At 40.4% G+C, this 25,777-nt stretch overlaps 1 protein-coding gene across 1 annotated transcript; it reads left to right on the forward strand.

Annotated features, from left to right (window-relative positions):
- The first annotated feature begins 428 nt into the window (after nt 1-428).
- Nucleotides 429-25,777, forward strand: LOC123230494 (zinc finger protein 883-like). The gene is made up of 5 exons (XM_044656638.1): nt 429-533; nt 7,717-7,813; nt 8,632-8,706; nt 10,194-10,407; nt 24,241-25,777. The coding sequence occupies exons 1-5, from the start codon at nt 429-431 to the stop codon at nt 25,775-25,777; spliced, it is 2,028 nt and encodes a 675-aa protein (XP_044512573.1).

Here is a 25,777-nt window from a genome sequence, read left to right on the forward strand (position 1 = left end):
ATATTTTTACTATCTCTATTTTAATTAAATTAAATTTTTAATTGTTAAAAGCTGCTAGAAGTTTTCTTTCCTCTGGCTTAAAGGGATAATATTAATTTACAACTCTACTATATTCTCATTAAAACTTAAATGATTGTGGGGGGCAGCTGGGTAGCTCAGTGGATTGAAAGCCAGGCCTAGAGACAGGAGGTCCTAGGTTCAAATCTGGCCACAGACACTTCCCAGCTGTGTGACCCTGGCCAAGTCACTTGACCCCCATTGCCTACCCTTACCACTCTTCTGCCTTGGAGCCAATACACAGTATTGACTCTAAGACGGAAGGTAAGGGTTTAAAAAAAGAAAAAAAAAAACTTAAATGATTGAAAGTTGCTCTCTTATTTTGTCAAAACTTCTAATATAACCTTTGCAGAGACAAGGCCAGGGAAAAGATGGAGGAACTTCACCAGATGGACTCACTGGGGCTACTTTGCTGCCTCTATAGGGAGCCTGGAGTCCCAGAGATGGCCTTTGAGAGGGACAGACTCCCAGCCCAGGTAAGTACATTCCAGCCCTCTGAGCCCCATCAGCCAGGGAGGCCCTTCCTTGGCTCTGACACAAGATGGGCTGGAAAACTATTCCCTCCTTCCTGCTGGGCCATTTCTGTACCCACATCCCAGACAGGAGGAACAGCCCTTCCTGGCTCTCTTCTCAGCTTTGGGAGTGATTCCTTGGCTCTTGGCAGCTCAAACTCCAAGAGCTCAGACCCCATTGACTTCTTCCCTGCCTAGGGATCATGTCTTTGCTCTCTCTGCTTGCCTGGCGACACTCACACCCTCTTCCTCTGTTTCTTTTCACCTGTTCCCTCTTGAGCCTGGTTTGGAGCAGAGCCGGAGGGTGTCCCCTTCTCTGTGTCATCCTTAGAGAAGACATCCTCCCCTGGTGCTGCTCACTGGCTTCTGCCTCAAGTCTTGAGTCTTCCCAGGTCTCTCTGGCTCCTTCCTCTTTCCTAATTCTTAGCCATAGTGAAGGAACACCCCGGTGTGTGCCCGGCACTGCTCTGCACAAAGGAAGGGAGAAGCCGATGGCCGACTTCCAGGCCCTGCCACCCTGTCCCCTCTCCCAATCTGACCAAGGAGACCCCTCAGCAGCCTTATACAAGCAACCTCTGTGTGGGCAGAATGGAGGGAGGCATTGTGGGAAGGAAGGCTCTATGGGTTCTGGGGAGATCATTGGTTCCTAAGGGGAAGATTCAGCTGGGACTCGAAGGAAGCTCTGAGGCCAGAGGCAGGAGGGAGAACATTCCCTGCAGGGAGACAGACATTGCCTGGAAAGGCCCAGAATCAGACCAGGGAAGGTCTTGGCCAAGGATCAGCTAGGAGGCCAGTGTCCCTGGGTCAGAGGAGGAGGAGGGAGGTGTGAGGGGAGAGGAAGGAGCTGGAAGGACAGTATATGCAAGTGGAACCTGTTGTAGGAATGGTCAGGGTTCTTGCCAGTGACAACTGTTACAAATAAAATTAATATAGAAGGATATCATTAAATATATTAGGGTTTTATTAACAGCCATATTGATAATTAAAAGGAACCGTGTGCCTGCTAAGATCTAATTCAAATGTTCACCATACCTTCTCCCTCTTGGCTGCTTCATAGGAGAGTTCATCGCAAATCATGTCCCAAGTCTTATACCTCTCTCTACGTAATCACACTTCCTGCCCACGTATATTACACAAGAGGAATCATGGGAAATATAGTTTTCAAGTCCCCTAAACATCCACAGGAAATTATACCAGAGACCTCAATATTGAGATCAAGGACCCCAAATTTCCAATATCATATTCCCCCCTGAGAGTGGAGAGAGACTAGTCTCCTCAAACACTCTTGTAAACATAACTTTTAAATTACAGAAATTTGGGGATAAAAGAAAAGAGGACAAAAACAATGAACCAATGATAGCCTCATTGACAAAAAGCCAATTAGGGGGCAGTCCCCTTTGGTGTAAGGGTGTACATTCAAAACAAATGCATTCAACTCCCCATAGTTCAATCAGCTGCACCCCAAAGTTCATTTAGATCTTCATGATCCAGTGAAGGTTCTTCAGGCATCTTCATGGTGCCTTCTCCAAACAGGTTCATTGTCTGGATTCTTGGGAGATGGCAAATTTCTTATCCTAAAATTACTCTCAAAGAACTTAAACTTTACATTATAGATTATAAAACATACATTCCCTTCTGAGGAGAATTATAAATTCCCCCCTGAAATTACTCTCAAAAGAATTAAAATTTTGCATTATAGATTATAATACAGACATTGTGATTATAAAACTAACACACCTCCCCTGAGGAGAATCAATAACACATTCTCCCCTGAAGAGGGTACCCCAGGTCAGCTAAGGATACATGGCTGAGTTACGGGGTTGTATGAAATCAATTGGAAAAAGAACTAAAAAATTAAATTAAATTAAAATAAAATCCAAATAAAAGAGAAAAAATTAACTTGTGAATGAAATGTAAAATGTCAAAGTCTCATGTGCAAAAAATGTAAGGAAAAATAAACTTATAACAGATCCTTGAATCAAGGCCCAATTAAAGTGATTTAAGTAGTTTGCAATTACCCATTCAGGAGCCAGTACTACAGAAAATTGCCATTCTATATATAAGAGAAATAACAGGACCAAATATGTGTGCAAGGGAAGTGTCTTTCCTGGTCTGATTTGCCTGCACCTTCTCAGGGAGGAGCCGTAATGATAGCCAATCTTAAGTGCTCAGCTAGGAAATGAAGCTCAGGGGAAGTCTGGCCTCTAACATGTGTTGGAAAGCTGCAACCCTGAATCTCAAACACTAATTTCAAACCCTTCAGTATTGATATAGAACTTCCTCAATCCATGGTTTGCATGACCTTTTGCTCCTTGGCACTTTGCAGATTCTCAGTTGGTCTTGTTGTGTGCAGATGCAAAGCATGGAATCCCTGCAAAGGTACAGGGATAGCCTCACCCAGAATTCCAGGGGACCCCCCTGGAGAACTTTGGGTGAGGGACAGTTGAGAAGGGTTGGAGACAGTTAATTTGTGGGAGTGGATGTGAGCAGACACTCTGCTTGCTTCTCCTGACTTGGGGTTTCTCCTGAGGTGGCCATTGTAGCTTAAGCCAGTGGTTTCTACTCATAGGGTTAGATTTGTTATTACTATTCTTCATTAATATAATTATATAATTACTTAGTGATTAGAGAGTAAGATATTTATCAATAGCAAGAGAGCCAGTTTTAGTTAAGTGCTTCATCCCCTCTGGAGGATATGAGTAGAAACCTATGAGTAGAAACCACTGGCTTAAGCTACAATGGCCACTTCAGGAGAAACCCCAAGTCAGGAGAAGCAAGCAGAGTGTCTGCTCACATCCACTCCCACAAATTAACTGTCTCCAACCCTTCTCAACTGCCCCTCACCCAAAGTTCTCCAGGGGGGTCCCCTGGAATTCTGGGTGAGGCTATCCCTGTACCTTTGGGATTCCATGCTTTGCATCTGCACACAACAGTTTCCATGACCTTATGGCTTTTTTGCTTCCTTCTCCTGGAATCAGACAGAGACATTAATCACAGTACCCTAATATTTTCCAATAATTGCCAGGTTACCATAGTCTAAGGCTTTTTGGGTATGCATTAATATCATAGCAAATATATATTTATATTAAACTTATATTACTGTGAAATCAAAAAAGGATTAACATTCATTATATGTAGTTTCAGTACAAAAATGAGAAAAAAGGAAAAAAGAGTCAATTACTCTATTAAAAAATTAAAAGCAAAAGCAATAAGAAAATTTAAAAATTCAGGGAAAAATACAATGTTTTCAAGTATAAAAATGAGGAAGAAATGAAACAATAATTGTATTGCATATATAAGGAAAAATAATAAAAGAATGTTTTAAAAATAAAAACATATATATATAGCTTAGAATTAGTGAAAGGTTTTTACCCAAAAATGATATCCATTTCCTGTTAGGCTTTTCCATGAACTGTGAGTGTAAATGGTTTTTACAAAATAGAAGATTCATAATGCACATTAAAATAAACCATAATTTCCAATAACACATTTAAAGACAATAGCAAAAAAACCCATATTATAACCACTTGTTATGAGCCCTGAGGCATGGGTCTCAATCAAATTTAACTCCCAAGCCCCTGTATGTTAAATGAGGTATAGTAAATCATTCAACCTTGGCTAAGATATTTTCTTTAAAAACTCTATTACTGCCTCCATGGCAATTGTGGGGCAGAGCCTAAAAAAATCAGATTAAAAAAAACCTTCTGGGTCTAAGTTATCCTCAGGAATTCTAGATCCCTCTGATGGGAAAGCAAGTCAAAAAAAGAGACAAAACATCAAGCCTACAGGAGCTCTCCTGGCTTCCTGTGTAATATATAAAAGCTTGGGCAGGAAACTTCCATTTCTTTCCTCTACCCCTTTAAGACAACATTCTTTATAATAAATATATAAAAGCTTATCATTTATACAGAAGGGTACAAATGTAAGGGTGAAAAGGGGGTTTTATGGGTTCAGTATATTAAAGATGGTCGCCAGAGGATTGAACTATTATCAATCTTCAATTAAGAATAATCTCAAATCAAAATTGACTTTTATGGAAATTTATTTACATGAGAGAAGAGAGAGAGGAAGAAAATAAGAATCTATCTCACTAATTAATCTAGGTAGATCTTAACCCTCAGCTGAGGGTTAAAGGACCTGAGGCCTGGAGAGGTGAATGGAGCAAACTTCATTCATGGAGTCTATAAAAGGAAGTTTCTTAATAGAAGTTCAGGAAGATTCAGTCTTTAAACTCACCCTGTGGAACAGTCTCAGTCACAAACCAGCAAAGGTCCCTCAGGTCCCCTTCACCAAACCAGAAGCAGCCTCACTCACTCAACTCCCTTTTTTATAGGGGTCATGTATGCATCACTTCCAGTGCCTTCCCCTAGCCTGAGTGTCCAATCACAATATACACTTTCTCATAGAAAGCATAAGGGCAGTCTGTTGATTTGGATTCTTTACTCACTCTAGCACACATGGGTTAGAACCTCCCAGAATTAGAAGGTGCTCTCACCTTTGGTAATTAAATCTAAAAATGGGCAGGGTAGACTTAATCTAATTATCATACTAGGCATCTAAAGTCAATTCTAAAGACCCTTTATAAAATTTATAATTTAAATTCTCAAGGCATCAGTCTTCAAGATTGTATACAATTATTAAGATCGAATAAAAACTTAAGGCATGTGATCCTAGAGTTGAAATAACAAATCCAGTATATATGGAGGTTATGGGCTTTTTACAACTAAAAAAATGTTTAAGATGTTCAAATATGGTACAGATAACAGAATTAGATTAATATAGGTAAACTTAAAAAAATTGAAACCTTAAAGAAGTCAGGAAATACAATAATATAAGGAACAAATTACAAGCAATGCAGTCAAAAACCCTTTTTACCAATTCTAATAGATTTGTTCACTATTTGGGAGTTACAGTAAAATCATGAACAGAATGAATCTAGCAGCCAAAACTTCATTAGCTTAAATGATCCAGTGTAACAGAAAAATCAATGAAAACAACAAAATTAAATTACAAAACAACAATCAGCAAAATACAATAAGATACAGAGACTTAAAAAAAAAGCCCATGCAGTCTGAGGTTTAAAAATCTATTTCTGATCCAATATAAGTTCCTTCTAACTGAGCTCTTTACTGAGCACAGTATGGATGACTCCATAAGGGTATATAGATCAAAGTCTTGGGCAGGCTCAAATGGTCCACATGCTAACTCAGTCCTCTCCCCGAAAGCAGCCAATTTCGGGTAAGGACTGGAAAACCCACAGTTTGGGAATCCCACGTGGCACAAGGGTTGTGGGGGGTGCCTAGGTCATCTTTTAGAAGAACCATGTGGAGGCCTGGGGGAAGAGGAAGGTAGCTAGAGAAGCTTTCTTCAGGTTAAAAGTCATTAATGTCTATGAGGAAACACCCCTGGGAAAGTCCCAGGTGCATGCAATGAGAAAGAAGGGGAGCGGGGGTTTCTTTGTATACTTCCCAAATCTTAAGCAGTGGCAGCTGGGGTGGAAGGCAGGAGTCTCAGGAGTCGGAGGCACAGGCAGCAGCAGCAGGCAGGTAGGGTACTGGCATTCGGTCTGAGCATCAGGCATCCCAGGGGATCAGAACAGCTTAGCAGGAGCTGGGATTGGCACTGGGAATCAACCAGGACTGGCACCAGGGGGAGGGGGAGAGTCAAAAACCAGAAGCAGCTTCTCCCCTTACGCACATATCCAATATGGTGCCAGGACCAATCAGTTTCACCTTTGCAGCATCTCTCCAATATACCCCCTTCTGTCCTGTGTCACTACCATATCACCTCCCTCCTGGACTATTAAGACAACCTTCTTCTGGGTCTGTCTCCCACAAGGCTCTTCCCACCCCAAGGCCTCCTCCATTCTCCCACCAGAGTGATTTTCCTACCGCACAGTTCTGATCGTGTCACTCCCCTCCTCCATAAACCCCAGTAGCTCCCTATTCCCTCCAGGATCAAATAAAAACCATTCTGTTTGGTGTTCAAAACCCTCTTTCCCGTCTTCTTATTCATTACTCCCCAGTCTATATTCTTGAATCTAGGGAACCTGGCCTCCTGGATTCCTTCAGCTACAGCCTTTTAAAAAAAAGTCCTTTACTTTCTGTCTTAGAATTGATAGTAAATATCTGTTGTGAGGCAGAAGATGGCTAAGAGGTACCTGGCCATTGAGGATAAATGGCTTATCCAGGGTGATATAAGTAGAAAGTCATTTTTGAGTCAAATATGAGGTCATATTTGAACCCAGGACCTTCTGTCTCTAGTTCTAGTTCTCTATTCACAGAGTCACCTAACTGCCCCAAAATGGAAAAGGTTTCTTGGTGGTTTTTTTAACCCTTACCTTCCATCTTAGGATCAGTTCTAAGATAGATGAGTGATAGGGACTAGGCAATTGAAGTTAAGTGACTTACCCAGGATCACATAGCTAGTAAGTGACTGAAGTCACATTTGAACCCAGGTCTTCCTGACTCCACATCTGCTACTCTCTCTACCATGTGATCTGACTGTGTCTAGTTCTACGCATTTTCAATGGCTTTACCTCATGTCTGGAATATTTTTCCTCCACATTTCAAATCACTGACCCCTTTAAACTTCCTGTAAGTTTCAACTAAAGACTAAAAACTTTCTACAGGAAACCTTGCCTGGTCCCTCTTAGTCAGAGTGCCTTCATTCTTTCCATTCTTCCTCATTTCTCCTAGACAGAGCTCGCTTTGTGTCCATGGGACTGTGTTTTGTCTCCCTCCCCCAGTAGGCTGTGAGCTCCTGGAGGGCAAGGACTGTCTTTTCCCTCTTGGGGAATCCCCAGAATTGCAGAACAGGTGCTGAATGTAGAGGGAATGGAAATGACAGTCTGTGGTCCTTGAGATGCCCTGTGTGTGTCCCCATCTTCTCTGTATCTACCTCCTCTTCTCCTCTGTGGTCCTGCAATCCAAAACAAGAAGCATCCTCCTGGAGCAGATGGGATACCACAAGCTTCTTCCCATGATCCTCTCTGTCTTCACCTTCATATTTAGCTCTCCTGGGTTTCCTCCTTCTTCCCTTTCTTCTTGCCTGTAGTTTTTAAAAGAAACTTCTTTTTGGTCTCTGATGTTCTACTTCTGCACTGTTGTCTTCAGTTATTCACTTCTCTTGCATTTCTGCTGCTCAGGTTATTGAAGAAGCAAATGATCGCTTCCCTTCGGGGTCAATTCCTATAAATACTGGAGACTCTTCTTCATTAGTCAACATCTACTGTGGCTGGTATTGTGAAGCTCACATTTGCATGTTTTGGGAATGAAATTTAACCAAAGAGTAACTGAGGCAACTCTCCAAGGAAGACAAGCAGGGAAATGCTGCCTTTCAGTAAAAGGGCTCAGAGGCTTGTGTCTGTTAATGCTCCAAACCCTAATCATGAGGTTGAATCTCTTTGATAGGTTTGGGGGATTACAGAACCAAGAATAGACAGGCTAAGTGATGTCTGTCATAGGATGGAGGTTCATTTTTGGTGATAGAGCTGGGATAATCAGGGACACTGTGACAGACTGTAATAATCATTCATAAGGGGCCAGCAATGCCCCAGCCCTCCTTCTCTCCTCAGTCTTAAGAAGATATTCTTGTGTGAGTCCAGTGCAAGTTCAGGGCTGTGGAGATTAAAATTAATATGCAAAATACTAAATATCATATTTATGAATATTTTATTAATTATAAACTAACAGAGACCTAACTAAAAAGTTACTAACCAACCCGCTCCCAGGAACAAAAGAGAAAGAGGGAGTAATTACAGACAAATATAAAACAATAAGAAGACCATGCAAACGTGGAGGTGCAAGAGAGATTAAAGGCAATTTTGGAAAAACTAAGGGACTTAGGGGGATGAAGTCTAAGGTTCAAAATCTCCATTTATACAGGGCCCTGACTTTGGGCAGCAACCCAGACATCTCTGAGATGGGTCGGGGGTATAGAAAGTCTAGACCTGACTGTCTGGGGCTCTCCTGAATCCTCCAAGATCAGTAAATGCCTTGGAATGAGGCTAGAACAGTGATGAAGTGTCCCAGAGCTGGATTCTGCCCTTTACCTCTTACAGGCTGGCTGAATGTGGAACTGAGTCAGGAGGCAGAAAACCAGGACTCAGGCAGTTACCGGACAAAAGCAGTTCCTGGTAAATAGGATCAATAAGTAAATGATCTGAGATCAGCTCAGCCTTCTCCAAGGATAGGTCACCTGGGCTGCATCCTGAATCCCCGAAATCTCTGACACATTCTCTCCTTTCTCATGCCTTCCAGAGTATGATTAATAAAAATTGATCTGGGGACTTATTACCAGATTAATGAGCATTTATTAGTAATGAGAGAGAGAGAGAGAGAGGAGAAAGAACGAGAGGTCTCAGCCTTTCTAGATCTCGTTCTTGATTCAGCTTCCTCAGGCTGGGCTTGCCAGACATCAAGAGATCAGGAAAGCTCAGAGACAACCCCCCAGCCCAGAGAACCAGTTAGTTCTGGGAGAGGCACAAGCTTCTCTCCTTCCCGGCCTGCTTTAATGGGAAATTAAGGCAGGTAAGGGACTAAAAGCTGGAGGTAATAAGGGACTAAAACAGGTACAGTTATAAGAAGGGGATTAAAGCAGGTAGGGTGATAAGGTAGTTGTAATAGGGGATAAGGCAAGTGGATGAGGTTTGTGAGTCCCTAAGTCAGTAGGTAGGAAAGGAGGGTGCAGTAGTGGAGCAAAGGGAGAGGATGAGGTAATTGAGCAGGCAGCTGCAGCAGGGAGACACAGACTGGGTAACACAGGTTTGAGACAGAGACACTAAAGGGAAACAGACTGAGTTCTTCAGGTAGGAAGGGCACTTTTACAGACAAAGGTTAGGGCCAGCCAGAATGGCTTGAAACTGACTAGAGGGCTTTCTAGTCAGTTTCTCAGGTTCACAAAGGAAGAGTCCAGAGGAAGTATAGGGATTACCACTTCCTCCAAAATGTACGCCTCCAACTCCCTCAGGACCCAGACAGAATACTATTCCTTTCTCCCCTTCTTCCTTTTTTATCAGTCAACCAATGACTGAGCCAAAAGTTCAATTAAGTGAACAACAGGGATTATTGAGGTTTAGGGTTGATTGTAAAGGACAGAGGGATACAAAGTATCTCTAACAACCGCCTAGGGAGAAACTTCAGGTGGGGGAGTGACACAGGAATGTGAGACTGAGAAAGGACCTGCCTCTCAGTCCCAGGAGCTTTTGTTGCCTTTAAGGTTAGGAAAGTTGCACACAATGATTCAGGAGATAATTTGTATCAAGGGTAAGCCCTACTTAACTATAGGAAACTAAGTTTACAAAGTTTGAATGCTACCACCCAGATCCACCCTTCTCTCTAAAACCCACAGGAAAATCAGGAAGGGAAATGATGATTGGGATAGGGAACGTCAGGGAGATCCAAAGGAATTAGTTAAGCTACAAATCTTAAGAGAAAAGCTGCAAAATCAAGCCAGGTTTTCAGTCCAAAGACCAAGCTCAGTTGACACTCCTACTCTCGAGTCTCCAGGATCAACTGCCTCTAGTCAGGGTTCTAAACCCTTTTCAACTGTCAGAAATTCTACAGTAAGGCTTTGCAGGGTTGATTTGCACCTTCTGTACCACACTGCCTTTTACCTTCCCAGCTCCCCCCACCTCTGCAGCTCAGGCTCTGGCACTCTGGTGGCTCACACTGATGCTGGCTGCCTCCAAGCTGCACTGGAGATCCCCTAGAGATTTCTCTTCATACACTAGAAACTCCTTGGCTTCCTTCCGGAGCATCCTAGAGGTGCTTCTCTCAAGCCTCCATTGGGCTCTTACAGACTCAGCTTCTAGTGCTGGCTCTGACACAGACCAAGGGTGGGACCTTTGGGCCCCTCCCTTCTCTGTGGATCAGTTTCCTCATATAACTGACCAGAGGTGGGCTCTTCACTGTGATGTAACTTTCAGCCCTCTGTGCTCTGCCTTGGGCTGCTCTAGGAGGTGGTGACTTTCAAGGATGTGGCTGTGGACTTCACGCGGGAGGAGTGGCACCTCTTGTCCCCTCCCCAGAAGGAGCTGTACAAGGAGGTGATGCTGGAGACTTCCTGGAACCTGCTCTCTGTAGGTAAGGAGCCTCTCCCTGCTGCCAAGACTGCCATCCAAGGGAATAATGCCCTCAGCAGCAGGCAGGGTTGGGAGCAGTTTGCAGTCATGATGAAGGGAGGAGGACTGGTATGCCAAGGCCCAGAGCCAGGACCCTCCTGCTGCCTGGTTCTCCTGTAAAAGGACTTTACATTGTGTAATAGGGCCTTCAGGGCTCCCTTTGGTGCTCCTGAACTCTGAGATCCAATGTATGTTGGAGAATCTCACACATGGAAGGGCTGTGTCAACGGTGTTCTCTGTAATATTGTGGCACTTCGTCTTCACATTCATCTTCCTAATTCAGTCACTCAATTATCCCCATTTTACAGATGAGGAAATAGATTTGATTAAGTGGCTTGTCCTGAAGCACCCACATAGGAGCTGTTTGTCTCAAAATATCAACTGAGGCATTCCTACCTCTAATCCCAGGCCCCTGCCCCCTCCCCTTTGAGCTGCCTCTCATTCCCAGATAATAGAAAACTATCGACCAAGTCCTGCCTTCTCTGAAGAAAATGCCCTAGAATCTAACATTTTGCTTCCTGATCGTTTCCCTAACCTTCTCTCCCCTCATCACCCCACCCTAAAAGCTCTCCTCCATGAGTCCCCTTAAGCCTGATGGAGGCCCTGCTTGCCCTCCTCTGTAATTGTCAAGATGAGTGGACTTGCTGAGAAGTGCTATTGGACCCAAGGAGGATTGTTAAATTCCCCAAAAAAGGAGGCAGAGACTCCTCCAAAGAATAGTCCTCAAGGCTCAGAGAGGTGTCAGGAAGGGAGGAGAAGGCAAGGTGATGGGAGAAAAGCTGATCCATTGAGATCCCTATGTCTGGGGTTTCAGGCGGACCCAGAACACTGACCCTCAGACCCAGTGTGGGAATTTAGGAGTTACTGCCATAATGGACCAGAATAGGATGGGGGAGGGGAGCTGTTGTTCATTCGAGGTCCCCCTACAGGGTAACAGGCACATCCTACCCTGGGCTCCTTCATTATAGACACTGAAGAGTGAAGGTACACCCCTGTGGTTATCCCATGGACAGAGTCTCTGAGTGGAGTCACTGGATTCTCCAACCTTTCCCTAAAGATTACTCAATGACTAGCTCCTCTCCATCTTCCTCCCTGACTGATTTCCCATGCCCAGGGCTTCCAGCTCCCTCAGAAGTCTTGATCTCTTATTTGGAGCAGAGGGAAGCCCCGTGGATGCTAGAGCAAGAAGGCCTGAGGAGCTGCTGCCCAGGTAAGGTAGGGTAAAAGAGGTGTGGGAGAGGAGGGGTGACCAGAGGGTTGTGTATGTTCTGGTGAAGCCAGGGCTAGATTTAGGGCAGGAAGACCCAACTTGGAATTCTTTTTCAGAGTTTTAGCAGGGGCTCCCTTTGAAAGTCTCTGAACTCCTGAGCCTCAGTTTCCCCATCTGTAAGATGAGGCTGTTGGATTCCCTATCAGCTCTCTTCATGGGATCAGTCTATAACTCTCAAAGAAGTCAGTGTTTGGGGCCGAAGGGCCTTGAAGTCTCTTGCAGGTGCCAGAATGGCTGAGGTTATCCCCTGTGAGCTCACTAGTATCCAGAAACATGTATGAGTGCTTGAACTGTACTGGGTCCTTAGATAAGTTATAGGGGACATAAAGGGCTACAGTAGACATCCCCTGCCCTCATGGAGCTCACCCTTTGCTGGTACAGACAGCAGCATGCTGACAGTTCTGTAGAAGCCCTCTAGATCCCAGCTCTAGAACAACCGATCACGAGAGGGAAGGCTGTGAAGAGAAGGAGCACTAGAGGACTAATGGGGTCAGGTGGCCTTCGGCTTTGGGAGAGCCAGACTTAGAATTCTGGGGGAAAGTATAGCGGAGATAACAAGGGAAAGGCACTGACACAACTCACTCAAATGGCCATCTCTAGCAATTTACCTTAGAACCTGAGGACAGATGTATAGTATTTCATGGGGAGGAAGAGATCAAGGGAGAGTTTGGAGCACTGGGGAAAAATGGTTTATTTGTTCCCAGAGGAAGAGAGTCATTAGCTCATTAGTGTGGGAAAGGCTGAAGATGAAAAACAGTGAGGGCCTTGCAGGGAAGAATAGATGAGGGATGGGATAGGCTTCTTTGTACATGGAGAGAGATTTTCTGTAGTTAGGAGAAGAATGACCTTTGCCTTTGATCCTGAGGGCAGAGAGGAAAGGGAGGCAGCTGATCTGGGTGAGATGTGGTGGATAAGAGAGCTCTTTAAAGGGATCCAGCTTGTGTTGTATGAAATATAAGGCCAAATTTTCAGCTCAGAAGGTGAGGCAGGGGTGGAAGAAAGCCATGAGGGAATACTGGAGACCAGGGAAATATTTGGAAGGCTGCTGTGGTGGGTGGCAAAGGGAATCCATGAGAGAGGTGAGACAGGATTGCCTTGCCATGGTGAGGACCCAGCTTACATCAGGGAACCTCAATGTAGAGTGGAGGTGGGCAGCTGGTTTCCTGATTTTCCTTCTCTCCATTGACCTGCAGCACATGAGGAGGAGCAAAGAATGATGCCTTCATTAGAAGTGATCCAAGGCTAAGCTTTCCCTAAATCATCACCCCATGCCCTTTCCTGCTCTCTGGGGCTCAGGCTTTGTCCTGTTCTTGGACAATCAGTGACCACAGCGCCTCACTTTAGGGAAATGAGAGAAGCATCAGGGATCTTCAGGATTGGGTCTGCTCTAGTTCCAGTGGAGTTACTGTTGACTGCTGAGAAATAAGAGCAAGAGAGGGACAGGAACACGGCTGAGGCCAGAGTATGCATTTGCCTTCCAAGAGAGAAAACAGAATGCAAGGATCCTGGTAAGAGGTTGGACCTGACATAAGTCCTGGGCCTAGTCAGTAAACATGTATTAAATAATAAATATGGTCTAGGAACCATGCTAAGACTTGAGCATACAAAGGAAGGGAAATACCAGTCTGGGCTGTCTTGGAGCTCAAAATCTGGAACCCAAACATATAGGTGGTTTTGAAAGAAGCACCAGATCCTGAATCTCACTCTGAGATGATCCAGGGAGAAAAGAGTGTTGGGGAATGGAAATGCAGTTAATTCAACAAGGAAATCAGGAACTAGAGGAGTGAAGAGAATGACAGTTTAAGGAGAAAAGCAATCAGAGGAGGAAATAATCCAAATTCTAATGATAAAAATAAATATCACTATTTGCATATGTCTGCTAGTATGTGTCATACTCTTTATAAATATTATCTCATTAGATCCTCATAGGAACCTTAGGAGTCACTTGATATTTTTATGTTCTTATTATATTTGGGGAGCCTAAGACCAAAAGAGCTCATGTGACTTGCCCAGGGTTAAAAGTCCTAGCAAGTTTCTGAGGTACAATGAGAATGCTCCACCACCTGTATTGGGATGTTTAAGAAAAATATCATTAAAACTCTAGTATCTTTATAAGGTGAGAAATATAAAAACTTTCCTGCCCATTTCCTTATAAAAGGATCATGGATTCAACTTACTGTATGAAACATATTTGTAAACATAGGAAATACCATGTTTTTTTTTAAATTATATTTAGTAGAATGATTTTATTTTAGTGAAAAGAGGCATTTAAAGGAAAGTAATGGCTGCTCTCATGGTGTAGGGAACAAAACAAAATCTTTTATGCCTTAGATAAATGGAAGAAAGAGTGCTGAATTTCTTCATCTGATTTCAAATGCTGGAACAAAACAAGATAGAAAACAATTGCAAGGGAATTACATTTTGCTTACAGAGAAACAAGATGATGAAATAATAGATATATTTAGTCTCCATGTACCCAGTGGTGTCATATGTATGAAGAGAGGATTGAATGTATAGACTCTGAAAATGAAAGCAAAAAGGTTGAAAGTGGACTGTCTAGTACTGTGGGCAGAGCATGCCTAGTCACTGGATTTGGTCTCTGCTGCCAGGATTTTGGGTCAAGTTACTCATCCAGTCTTTCTGAAGTCATAGTCTGAGTTAGGAATGTAACAAAGCTAGCCTGTCCAAAATCCCAGATTTGTTATGAAGAGACAATGAGATCACATGGCAGATACTTTGTTATTTAAATTGTTCTTTACCCTTGAGGTGAATTAAGTATCTAGATGATACTAGGGTGGTATAGGGAAGTTTAGATGATCAAGGAATGATTGTTAAGACCAATAATCAGAAGTTCAGGGTTTGGGAAGGCCAACAGGATACAATTTACTGGATACTCAAATGATATTAAACAGGGTTTCTTTAAGTAAGGGAAGGAAGGGATGGGAATTAGAATGATCTAACTAAGAATATGAATTAACTTCCCCACCAAATCTAGTTATCTTCTGCCAGTTGGTATCTGCACTATCAATGACCTCTACCTAAAAGTTCCAGTTCCCACAATAAATACTGTTCACTCACTAAATTTCTCCCTTTAAATGGTGAATAGAGGTGGTAAGTTTGGAAGAAAAGCAGGAACAGGACTAACGTGAAAAGGTTCTCACTGACAGATGTCTGTAGATGTAACAAGCAGCTCTGTTGGACTCTCAGTCAGTAGCAACAAGATACACACAGAAACACAGGAACAGGTAGTTGGATCCAAAGGAGAGCCACAGGAGAGGGAAAAATGTCAAACTCACTAGGTCCACCCAAGGAGTTCAGACACACTCAACCTGCTCCTTTAACAGTCTCTCAGAGGAAGTCCCTGTCATTTCCCTAGAATTCTGGAACCTTCCTACTTCAGCCTTTCCAGCAGCTCCTGCTCTTGTTCTTTTCCTTATAATAGTTCCCCCCTTTGTACAAAGCCAAAATAATGTTGAAAACAATACTTTGGTATTTGTGCATCTACAAAGTTATATCCCACCTAAACTAAATTTCTTACCCAAAATAATAAATTGCCTACACTTACCTACCTTATCCTATCTAATTCTACCTTACCCCAAGAATTCAATTCAAGGAAAGGAAAAAGGAAAATTATACAATGAAGAGTTACAAAGCTCAAAGTACAAAGTAACCATATACAAAATCAAAATAAGCAAAGCAAAAAAAATCAAAATACAAATATAAACACAAAACTTCATGCAAAATATTAAAATCATAAAATGCTACTCTTAAAAACTAATGCAGAAAGATTCTATTACTATTGTAATGCCTTAATAGAAAACTAAAAAATTTTTTAAAAAGTTCAATTAATATAAGATTACATAACTTTTTACAAAAAAATTCAAACCAATCCATCAAACTTACTTTTGCAAAATACATCTAAAATTAAATGAATATTTAACACAATCTTATTCCAAATAAAAACCTTTTTCCTATTATATATAGCTGAATTTTTACATAGGACTGGGTATCTATTCTATATGTCAAATTTTATATCAATCAAATATATATATCAAACTTTAACTACATACATAATTTACATATATACATGTAATACATGCCTATATATAATATACACATGTATGCTATACCTATACAACCCAATATTTATACACATTACGTATATACATATAGATACACTATAATACAATTTTCAACCCTAACTATAATACACACTGTTTACATATATTTACATATCTATTTTCATGTGTGATGTGATATATAATATGTACTGTTATATGTAATATATGTTATGTATGTTGCAATGTATTTTGTAATGTACTTTAGGACCCTATCTTATCAGCCATAATCTCTAATCTCACTACAGCCCTATCTTAATAAAATCTCCTAAAACTACCCTATCTATCTATACAATTACTAAACCTAAACTAGCTAAATCCCATACTAAATAACTATTCATTGTTAGTAACTATTCTATAATTATAACATTGTTAGTAAGTAACTATTCATTGATTCACTCATTCAAGTAGTAAATCAATATATCTTAACTGTATTTATGTTTATATATGTTTATGTTGTTATTTATACTGTGTTATGTTCTTAAGTTACTGTTGCATGCAACTACCAAAACTTCATATTTTCCGTCTTCTTGTCTTGTTTGAAGAAATCTTCTCTTCTCCAAAATCCATGGCAGTAATATGTACTATTGAATGCAGTATGAGAATATGCTATGTTGCTATATTACAGTACCAAATTCATAGAATCATTAGTCCATCAATGACTTGATCCTCTTCTTTGAAAATCTTCTTTAAAGTCTTTTTCGTCTTATTATTTACAAGTCTTTCAGGCTCTGTACAATGTCCTTCAATATCTCTGAATCCTCCCCTTCTATAGGAATGTCCTTTTCCACTGGAATGTCCTCTTCCACTGGAATGTCTTCTCCTTACTGATCTTTTTGACTGCAGATCCTGTTTGACTAATGAAATCTCAGCTTTCTACCAACTCTTCTCCTTCATCTGCTGCTGCTTCTTTTACAATTTCTACATTTTCATTTTCAATTCTATAAGCTAATTTTTTAGGCGGACAGTAATATCAAGAATCTCTTCCTAACACTTTCACTGATGTTGGTGAAATTAATATGGTTCTATAAGGACCAACCCAACTCTCTTGTATTGCTGATGTTTTGGCAAATTTTTTCACATATACCATATCACCTGGTTGAAAATTATGAAGAGAATAATCCAATGGACCAGATTGGATCAATACTCCTATATGATACAGTTCTCTAAGCCTTTGTTGTAATATGCTTAAATATGAAGCAATTTGACAATCTCCCCTGTAATAATTACAATTTAAATTATGAGGCTGTTAGTAGTTTTTTAGTAGCTATATTATAGCAAAATAGAGATAGTAAAAGAGAGAAAAAGGGATTCCTTCAGATAAATGCGCAGGGCCAGAGCCAGAGACCCACACATGCTACACTTTAATCAAAACAAAGCTCAAGTTCCCCACAAAGAGCCCTACAGCGTGGGTCTCAAACAAATTTATCTCCCAAGCCCCCATACATTAAAAGAGGATGTACTTAAAAGGATGCTGGGAATTTTAACTCAGATGTAGCAAATTTTGCACCTCCACACCCCCTAAGAGAGATGTGTAAACTGTGTTATAAGTTTTTGGTTTCAATGGAGCATGTCCAAAAAGCATTTCTTAAGATGATATATGCAAATCTGTTCTTCATCTTGTACACAGGAAAAACAAAGCTATTGGAATATTATCTGGCCATTTTAGTTGAGTTTCAGCACAAATTTTTCCCACCACAGTCTTGAGTTCCCCTATTCATATGCTCCACTTGACCCAAACTTTGTGGATGATAAGGAACATGATACTCAGGTATTATTCCTAGATTCTCATAGACTCTTTTCAGAATACCTTGAGTAAAATAAGATCCTTTCTCAAAATCTATGGTAATGGGAACACCAAACCTAGGAACAATTTCCCTAAGCCAAACTTTTACCACAAAGCTAGCTTTATTTGTAGTACATGGAAATGTTTCAGGCCCCTTTCTTAATCTATCGACAATTACAAGACAAAACTTCTATATAGCATCCAGCAACTCAGTTTTATTTCTGCATGTGCAATTGGTTTTCCTGATGCAGTAATAAAACCTCGCTGTTTCCAGATATTTCCTGTTGCAAGATATACTGAAAACACATACTGAGTGTCTGTATAGATATTAGCACTTTTACCATCAGCTAGAAGACAGATTTGCTTCAATGCCACTAACTGCTCCCTGAGCACTAAGATTACTAGTTAATGAGCCATACCATAGTGTCTCAAATTTTGTGACCATTGCAGCACCAGTACAACGGATTCCATTACCCAAATATGAAGAACCATCAGTGAATAATACCAAGTCAGGATTTTCAATAGGAGTGTCTTTCAAATCCATCCTAGGCATATCCACTAGATCTACTACTTCCACACACTGATATAACAGTTCATCATTCTTTGGCAAATCAGGAAGAAGTATAGCTGGATTTAATATACTACACCTCCTCAACTGGATGTTCTCACTACCCAGGAGAATAATTTCATACTTAGAAATTCTTTGATCTGAATAAGCTTGAGTACAAAATTTCCTCATTAGTGCTTCTATTTGATGTGAACAGTATATAGTCAATGGGAATCCCAAAACTAAATATGCTGCCTTCTGAACTTAAACAGCAGCAGCAGCATCTACCCTGCAAGGTACAGTAGCTGCAGCTATTGGATGAAGCTGACAACTATAATATCCAGTAGGACGATAACTTTGTCCCAAATTTTGTTTCAGTACCCCAGAAGCAATTCCCTTGGTCTCCTTAACAAACAATTGGAATGGTTTAGAATAGTCCAGGATTCCCAAAGCAGGTGCAGATAAAAATGACTTCTTTTTGCTTCATTAAAACTTGCAGATGTTCAGGCCTTAGTTTCAGAGGTTCAGGTTCTATATTCCTGGTTAACTCTGTAAGACATTTTGTTATTTTGCTATAACTGGGTATCCACTGTCTACAGAATCCAGTTGTTCCAAGAACAGCTCTGAGCTGCTTTTTGGTCTTTGGAACAGTCAGCTTCTGAATATCAGCTATTCTTTTTTGTGTAATACTCCTTGAACCCTCTGGTAACACAAAACCAAATATTTCTAGACAAAACTCACTATAATTTTCCTTTGGAGATCTAATGCCCACACTTTTACAATTCTATCAAAAGAATCTTGCTATCTTTAAGACACACTTTTACATTTGGGGATGTAAAAAGAATATCGTCCACAAAATGCACCAATTTATTCTCCTTGAATTCTATACTTTGTTTTTAAACCATTAACTTCTGTGTATTGACTCTTTGGTGAAAGAGTGGTAAGGATGGGCAATGGGGGTCAAGTGACTTGCCTAGTGTCACAGCTGGGAAGTGTCTGAGGCCAGACTTGAACCTAGGACCTCCCATCTCTAGGTCTGACTCTCAATCCACTGAGATACCCAGCTGCCACCTTGAATTGTATACTTTTAAGATCACTATTAAGAATTTGTGAAAATTGATTAAGTGAGTCTATATATCTTTGGGGCAGATGAATCCATGTTCACTATGATTTTTTTTTTGAGAATCTTTGCTAATTGGTGTTAAAAAAAAAGGTGAGCATAAATACCACAGTGAAATATCTTGCCTGGCTTGGAATGGAAGGAATTATAGCAGTTGGATTTGGTACAACAGGATGAGGCTTAATCACATAATCATTGACAGCTTTTAAATCCTGAATGAAGCAATATACAGGTCTGCCATTCTCATCCATCTTTGGCTTTTTAATAGGAAGAATTGATGTATTAAATTCTGAGAAGGAAGAAATGATAATTGCTCATTGGATTAGGGATTCTATTATTGGTCTTACTCCCTCAATTGCTTCTTTAGTCAAGGGATATTGAGGTACACAAGGAACTGGTCCTTCCTTAGTCCTAACCCTGACAGGAGTAGCTGATTTCAATGAACCCACATAAGTAGAAGACTTTGATCAAAGATCCTTAGGGATATCCTTAGGTATTGTATAAACTGAGCCTAAGTCACCCTCTATTCACTGCATCAATTAAAGGCAATGGAAAGGCTTTCAGAGATTCTTCTGGTAGATGTAATGAAATATCACCAGTTTGAGTATGTTGGATTGTTGCCTTCAGGTTACACAATAAATCTCTACCTAAGAGCTTCATTGGGCATTCTGGCATACAAAGAATTGCATGCTCCACAGATAATGGACCTAAAGTAATAATTTTAGGTGGTAATTTTGCTACTCTTCGAGGTTTTCCAGTAGCACCTATTACTTCCATTTTACCAAGAGATATACAATTCTCAGGAAAACTTTGCAAAACTGATTTACTTGCTCTTCTGTCAACCAGAAGATCATCAATCTGGTCTCTAATACTGATAGACACATGTGATTCCGTGCTGTTTGGTGATTGGAATGTCTCCAACACCGGAGCTACCACAGTAACATCAGTACAAAGCTCAGTTATTTCCTGTCCATCCAAACTCACATCTGCTTGAATTGCATGCTATTCCCAGGATTCTACATCTTTATTACCTTCATCAGATTTTTCACTACTGTCATTCATCCCTTTAACCTCAATCTTGTTATCATTGTTCCCATTCAAAATCATGTTTTCCTTATCTATTTTACATCCTTCATTATTTTCCATTATTACACAGTCATTAGAATTTTCAACTATTTTTACATCACAATTTTCTTTTTCCTCACTTTTGTTAACATTAATTACATTTTCTTTTGTTTCAATTACATTATTTGCAGATTCATTAACTTTATAATCCTTATGTTCAATACCATTAACCTTAAATCCTTTTTCTATTGTTTTACCACATACTTGAGAAAGCCAGGTATACCTTCATTATGAACATGCCTCCTTGTTCTGATCACCCTTCTAACCACTCTCTACTTGAGTCTATTTCAATCTTTCTCCTGATCTCACCTATTCCTGCATCATATTAAGATCTGGTGCTGGAGCTCCTTGATATCATGCATTAGGATAACTATTTACATTATTCTGCCTTTGATAATTATTGCCATTATTATTCCATCCATTATTATTTTGTCTCCATCCATTATTGTATCTATTATAACCCATTACTCCTATTTAGTTGTCTGGAGAATTGTTCCTTAAAATGACAATCTCTCACAAATTGTCCATTTCTATTGCAGAGATAACATCTCTGATCACCAGATCTCCTTTCCCTAGAAACATAATGATTCCTAGGTTGTGTAAGGGGCAAAAGGGGATTTTGGTTGGGTGAATATTAAAAAGGGATGGTCACCAGGGGATTGAATAAATATCAATCCCGAGGAACAAATTCCTCAGGTCAAAATGACTTTTATGGTAATTTATTTACAAATGAGAAGAGGGAGAAAAAGTAAGAAAATCAGAGTGGATAGGATAGGATAAGTAATCTAACAGACTGAGTAATTTGCTCCAGCCTCTGGTTCAAGCCAGGCAGGTTTAGTCCACATTCTGAAAGGACTAAGGTGAGGCCCAAGGTCCATAGATGAATGAAGCAAAAGCTTCAGTCTCTGGTCCTCTTAAAAGGAGAGTTCCTTCAGAGAGATCCAGGAAGATTTAATATTTATACTCACCATATGTAATTCCAAAGGAGCTAGATTAAGAGCAATCTCACCTAGTCCAGAGTCTCAGCCAGTGTTCCTTCAGGTCCAAGACACAAGAAGATAGTTACAGGAAGTCACTCTCTTTTTAAAGTAGCTTCTTTTTTCAACATTTCCTGTGCCTTCCTCCTAGTTTAAGTATCCAATCAGAACAGAAGCTTTGCTTAGAACTGCCCAGGGGACAGTCAGTCAATTCTGATTTCTCACCCACCCTTGCACACTTGCCAATTTGTGAGTTAAGTGGTGATATTTTCACCTCTGGTGATTAAATCTAAAGATGGGCAGGATAGGTTTAATCTCATTATCACAGTTATACCAATCTTAAAGCTGCTACAGCTTTTACCTCTAGTTTTACATTGAATTCAGGTCTAATTCCTTGTAATACTCTGGCCAAGGGGTTAATTCCTCTTACATTTCATTAATAATTCCTCCATGAGTAAAAAGAAATCCCCATAGTTAGGATTGTACATCCTGACCACTTTTTAAAATTCCCCAATGATTTTATTTGGCTCATCAAAGAACCATGCTGTTCTACGTTTTATGGCATCTAGTTCTGCTGCAGAAAATTGTTTATGGGCTTTGAGATATAATATCCCATGAGGAGAAATGAATGGCATATCCCTCAGTGGAAAGAAATTAGCAGGATTCTTATTCAATTTCTCAGTTTCCCTTTCTAGCCTACTTGGTAGATCTTCCTTTATATCACTTCCTTCACCATTTGTACCATTAACCATTATAACATTCATCATATCACAACCATTGGTTTTGCCATTTACCATATTTTCTTTAAAACATTTCTCCATTAAATCCATCTTACCTTGCATTTTTATCATCTGTTTTAACTCTCAATCCCTAAATATCTACTTAATAACAACTTTGATTTTAAACAGAGCTACCAGAATTAGCCATCTATATTAATAAACAATTGCCAAACCCATATCCACAAGAGGTACATAAGAATAGATTCATTGTACAATCAATTTCATAATTGGTTTTAAATAGTCACAACTTAATAACACATAATAATATTTTGGAAAATCCTTTAGTCACCAGTATGGAATAAACATCAAGGCATTATAAAACATTAGCATTATCCCTTCTAACATCACCCGCCATACAGGAATAATGTAGAAATAAAAACGAGTATAAAATTGGTTGTTTTAAATAGTCATCAGTTTGAGTGAAAAAAGTTTTTTCAATCAAAGATATTATTCAGCATCATAACCTTGGACAAAAGTGTGTCCCTATAACAACTAACTGTCAATTAAACTCAGTGGTGTGCCTTCAGATAGCTGGATGTAACCTTCTGTCCTCTGCCTTTTGATAGACATGTCCCATAGAATTCCCAAGGCTGCCCAACTGTCAGCTAACCCACTGGCCCTCAGCCTTTAATAAAAATCCCTTTTTGCCTTGCCAGAAAAAATCTAGATTAGATTTGCCTGGTTCTGCCAAATGAATTAAGTATCTAGATGATCAAGGAATGATTAAGACCATTAATCCAAAGTTCAGGTTTTGGGAAGACCAACAGGATAAAACCCAAATAATATTAAACAGTGTTTATTGAGGGAAGGGAAGTGAATTGGGATCATCTAACTAAGAATGTAAATTAACCTTCCCACCAAATCAAGTTGTTACATTCTGCCAATTGATACTTGCACTATCACATACCTCTATCTAAAAATCTCAGTTTTTACAATAAATAATCTTCACTATCCAAATTTCCCCCTTTAAATTGTGAATAGAGGTAGTAAATTTGGAAGAAAAGCAGGAACAGGACTAAAGTGAAAAGGTTCTCAATGACAGATATCTGTAGATGTAATAGGCAGCTCTGTTGGACTCTTTATCAATCAGCAGCAACAAGATACACACAGGAACAGGTAGCTGGATCCAAAGGACAGCCACAGGAGAGGTAGAAATGATAAACTCATTAGGTCCACCCAAGGAATTCAGACATACTCAGACTCCTCCTTTAAGGGTATCTCAGAGGAAGCCCCTGTCACTTCCCTAGAATTCTGGAACCTTCCTGCTTCAGTCTTTCTAGCAGCTCCTGCTCTTGCTCTTTTCCTTATAACAGAGGTAATGGCCTTTTCAAAGGATAGATTGTATTTAAGTTGGAAGACTTCTTATCTGAGGAAATAGGATATTAAACAGTTTATGGTTTGACAGTTGAGGAAAAGAGATTAAAATATATATGTATGTATGTATGTATATGTATATGTTGCTCTATGTATGTTTGTTTTTTATTTCTTTTAGAACGAGAGGTCAGACTTGAAATGAAGGAGAATCCAACAGAAGTGAGCCTTCCTGTGGAAGAAATGGAGCTACAAAGATTTATGAGTGATGGTCCTGATAACTTTGCTTTCAGAGAATTCTGTGTTCCACTTCCAAATTCATCTCATATTCCAAATTCATATCAAAAACTGCATACAGAGGGAAAATCTAGTGAAAGTAATCAGTGTGGAAAGACTTTTATGCACAGGTCCAGTTTTGCTGCACATCAGAGAATCCACACTGGGGAGAAACCTTACAAATGCAAGCACTGTGGAAAGACTTTCAGTTTCAACTCCAGTCTTGCTATACATCACAGAATCCACTCTGAGGAGAAACCTCATGAGTGCAAGCAGTGTGGAAAGAAATTCAGTTGTAGTTTCAGTGTTATTGCACATCAGAGAACCCACACTGGGGAAAAACATCATGAATGCAAGCAATGTGGAAAGACATTCAGTTTCAGCTCTAGTCTTGCTGTACATCTGAGAATCCATGCTGGGGGAAAACCTTATGGATGCAAGCAGTGTGGAAAGACATTCAGTCGGAGCTACAATCTTGTTAGACATCAGAGAATCCACACTGGTGAGAAACCTCATGAATGCAAGCAGTGTGGGAAAACATTCAGTGGTAGCTCCAGTCTTGCTGTGCATCAGAGAATCCACACTAGGGACAAATGTCATGAATGCAAGCAGTGTAGAAGGACATTCAGTTGTAGCTCAAGTCTTGCTGTACATCAGAGAATCCACACTGGGGAGAAACCTTATAAATGTAAGCAGTGTGGAAAGGCATTTAGTTGGAGCTACAGTCTTGGTATACATCAGAGAATCCACACTGGGGAGAAACCATATAAATGTAAGCAGTGTGGAAAGGCATTCAATTGCAGCTCTGATCTTAAGGTACATCATAGAATCCACACTGGTGAGAAACCTTATGAATGTAAACAATGTGGAAAGACATTCAGTCGAAGCTCCAGTCTTGTTGTGCATCAGAGAATCCACACTAGGGACAAATATCATGAATGCAAGCAGTGTAGAAAGTTATTCAGTTGTAGCTCAAGTCTTGCTGTGCATCAGAGAATCCACACTGGGGAGAAACGTCATGAATGCAAGCATTGTAGAAAGTTATTCAGTTGTAGCTCAAGTCTTGCTGTGCATCAGAGAATTCACACTGGGGAGAAACCTTATGAATGTAAACAGTGTGGAAAGGCATTCAGTCGAAGTTCCTATCTTTCTGTACATCTGAGAATACACACTGGGGAGAGACCTTATGAATGCAAACAATGTGGAAAGACATTCAGGTTTAACTTCCATCTTACTGTTCATCTGAAAACACACACTGGGGAGAAACCTCATGAATGCAAGCAATGTGGTAAGACATTCAGTCGGAGCAACAAACTTGCTGTACATCTGAGAATCCATGCTGGGGAGAAACCTTATGAATGCAATCAATGTGGAAAGATATTCAGTGGCAGCTCTGATCTTGCTGTGCATCTGAGAATACACACTGGGGAGAAACCTTATCAATGTAAGCAGTGTGGAAAGGCATTCAGTCGGAGCTCCCATCTTTCTGTACATCAGAGAATCCACACTGGTGAGAAACCTTATGTATGCAAGCAATGTGGAAAGACATTCAGTCAGAGTTCCATTCTTACTAAACATCAGAGAATCCACACTGGTGAGAAACCTTATGAATGTAAGCAGTGTGGAAAGGCATTCAGTCGGAGCTACAGTCTTACTCTCCATCAGAGAATCCATACTGGGGAGAAACCTCTTGAATGCAAGCAGTGTGGAAAGACATTCCGTTGCAGCTCCAACCTTGCTCAACATCAGAGAATCCACACTAGGGAGGAAACTTAA

The sequence above is a fragment of the Gracilinanus agilis genome, chromosome 1, assembly GCF_016433145.1.
Source record: "Gracilinanus agilis isolate LMUSP501 chromosome 1, AgileGrace, whole genome shotgun sequence".
In the NCBI taxonomy this organism is placed as follows: Eukaryota; Metazoa; Chordata; class Mammalia; order Didelphimorphia; family Didelphidae; genus Gracilinanus; species Gracilinanus agilis.

What these genes read in the sequence shown, in the direction of transcription:
- LOC123230494 (XM_044656638.1), top strand. Translation starts at nt 429, where the DNA reads ATGGAGGAACTTCACCAGATGGACTCACTGGGGCTACTTTGCTGCCTC. An exon ending in GGGACAGACTCCCAGCCCAG is followed by an intron (nt 534 to 7,716) that starts GTAAGTACATTC and finishes TCTGCTGCTCAG; the next exon opens with GTTATTGAAGAAGCAAATGA. An exon ending in GGCTCTGACACAGACCAAGG is followed by an intron (nt 10,408 to 24,240) that starts GTGGGACCTTTG and finishes TATACATCACAG; the next exon opens with AATCCACTCTGAGGAGAAAC.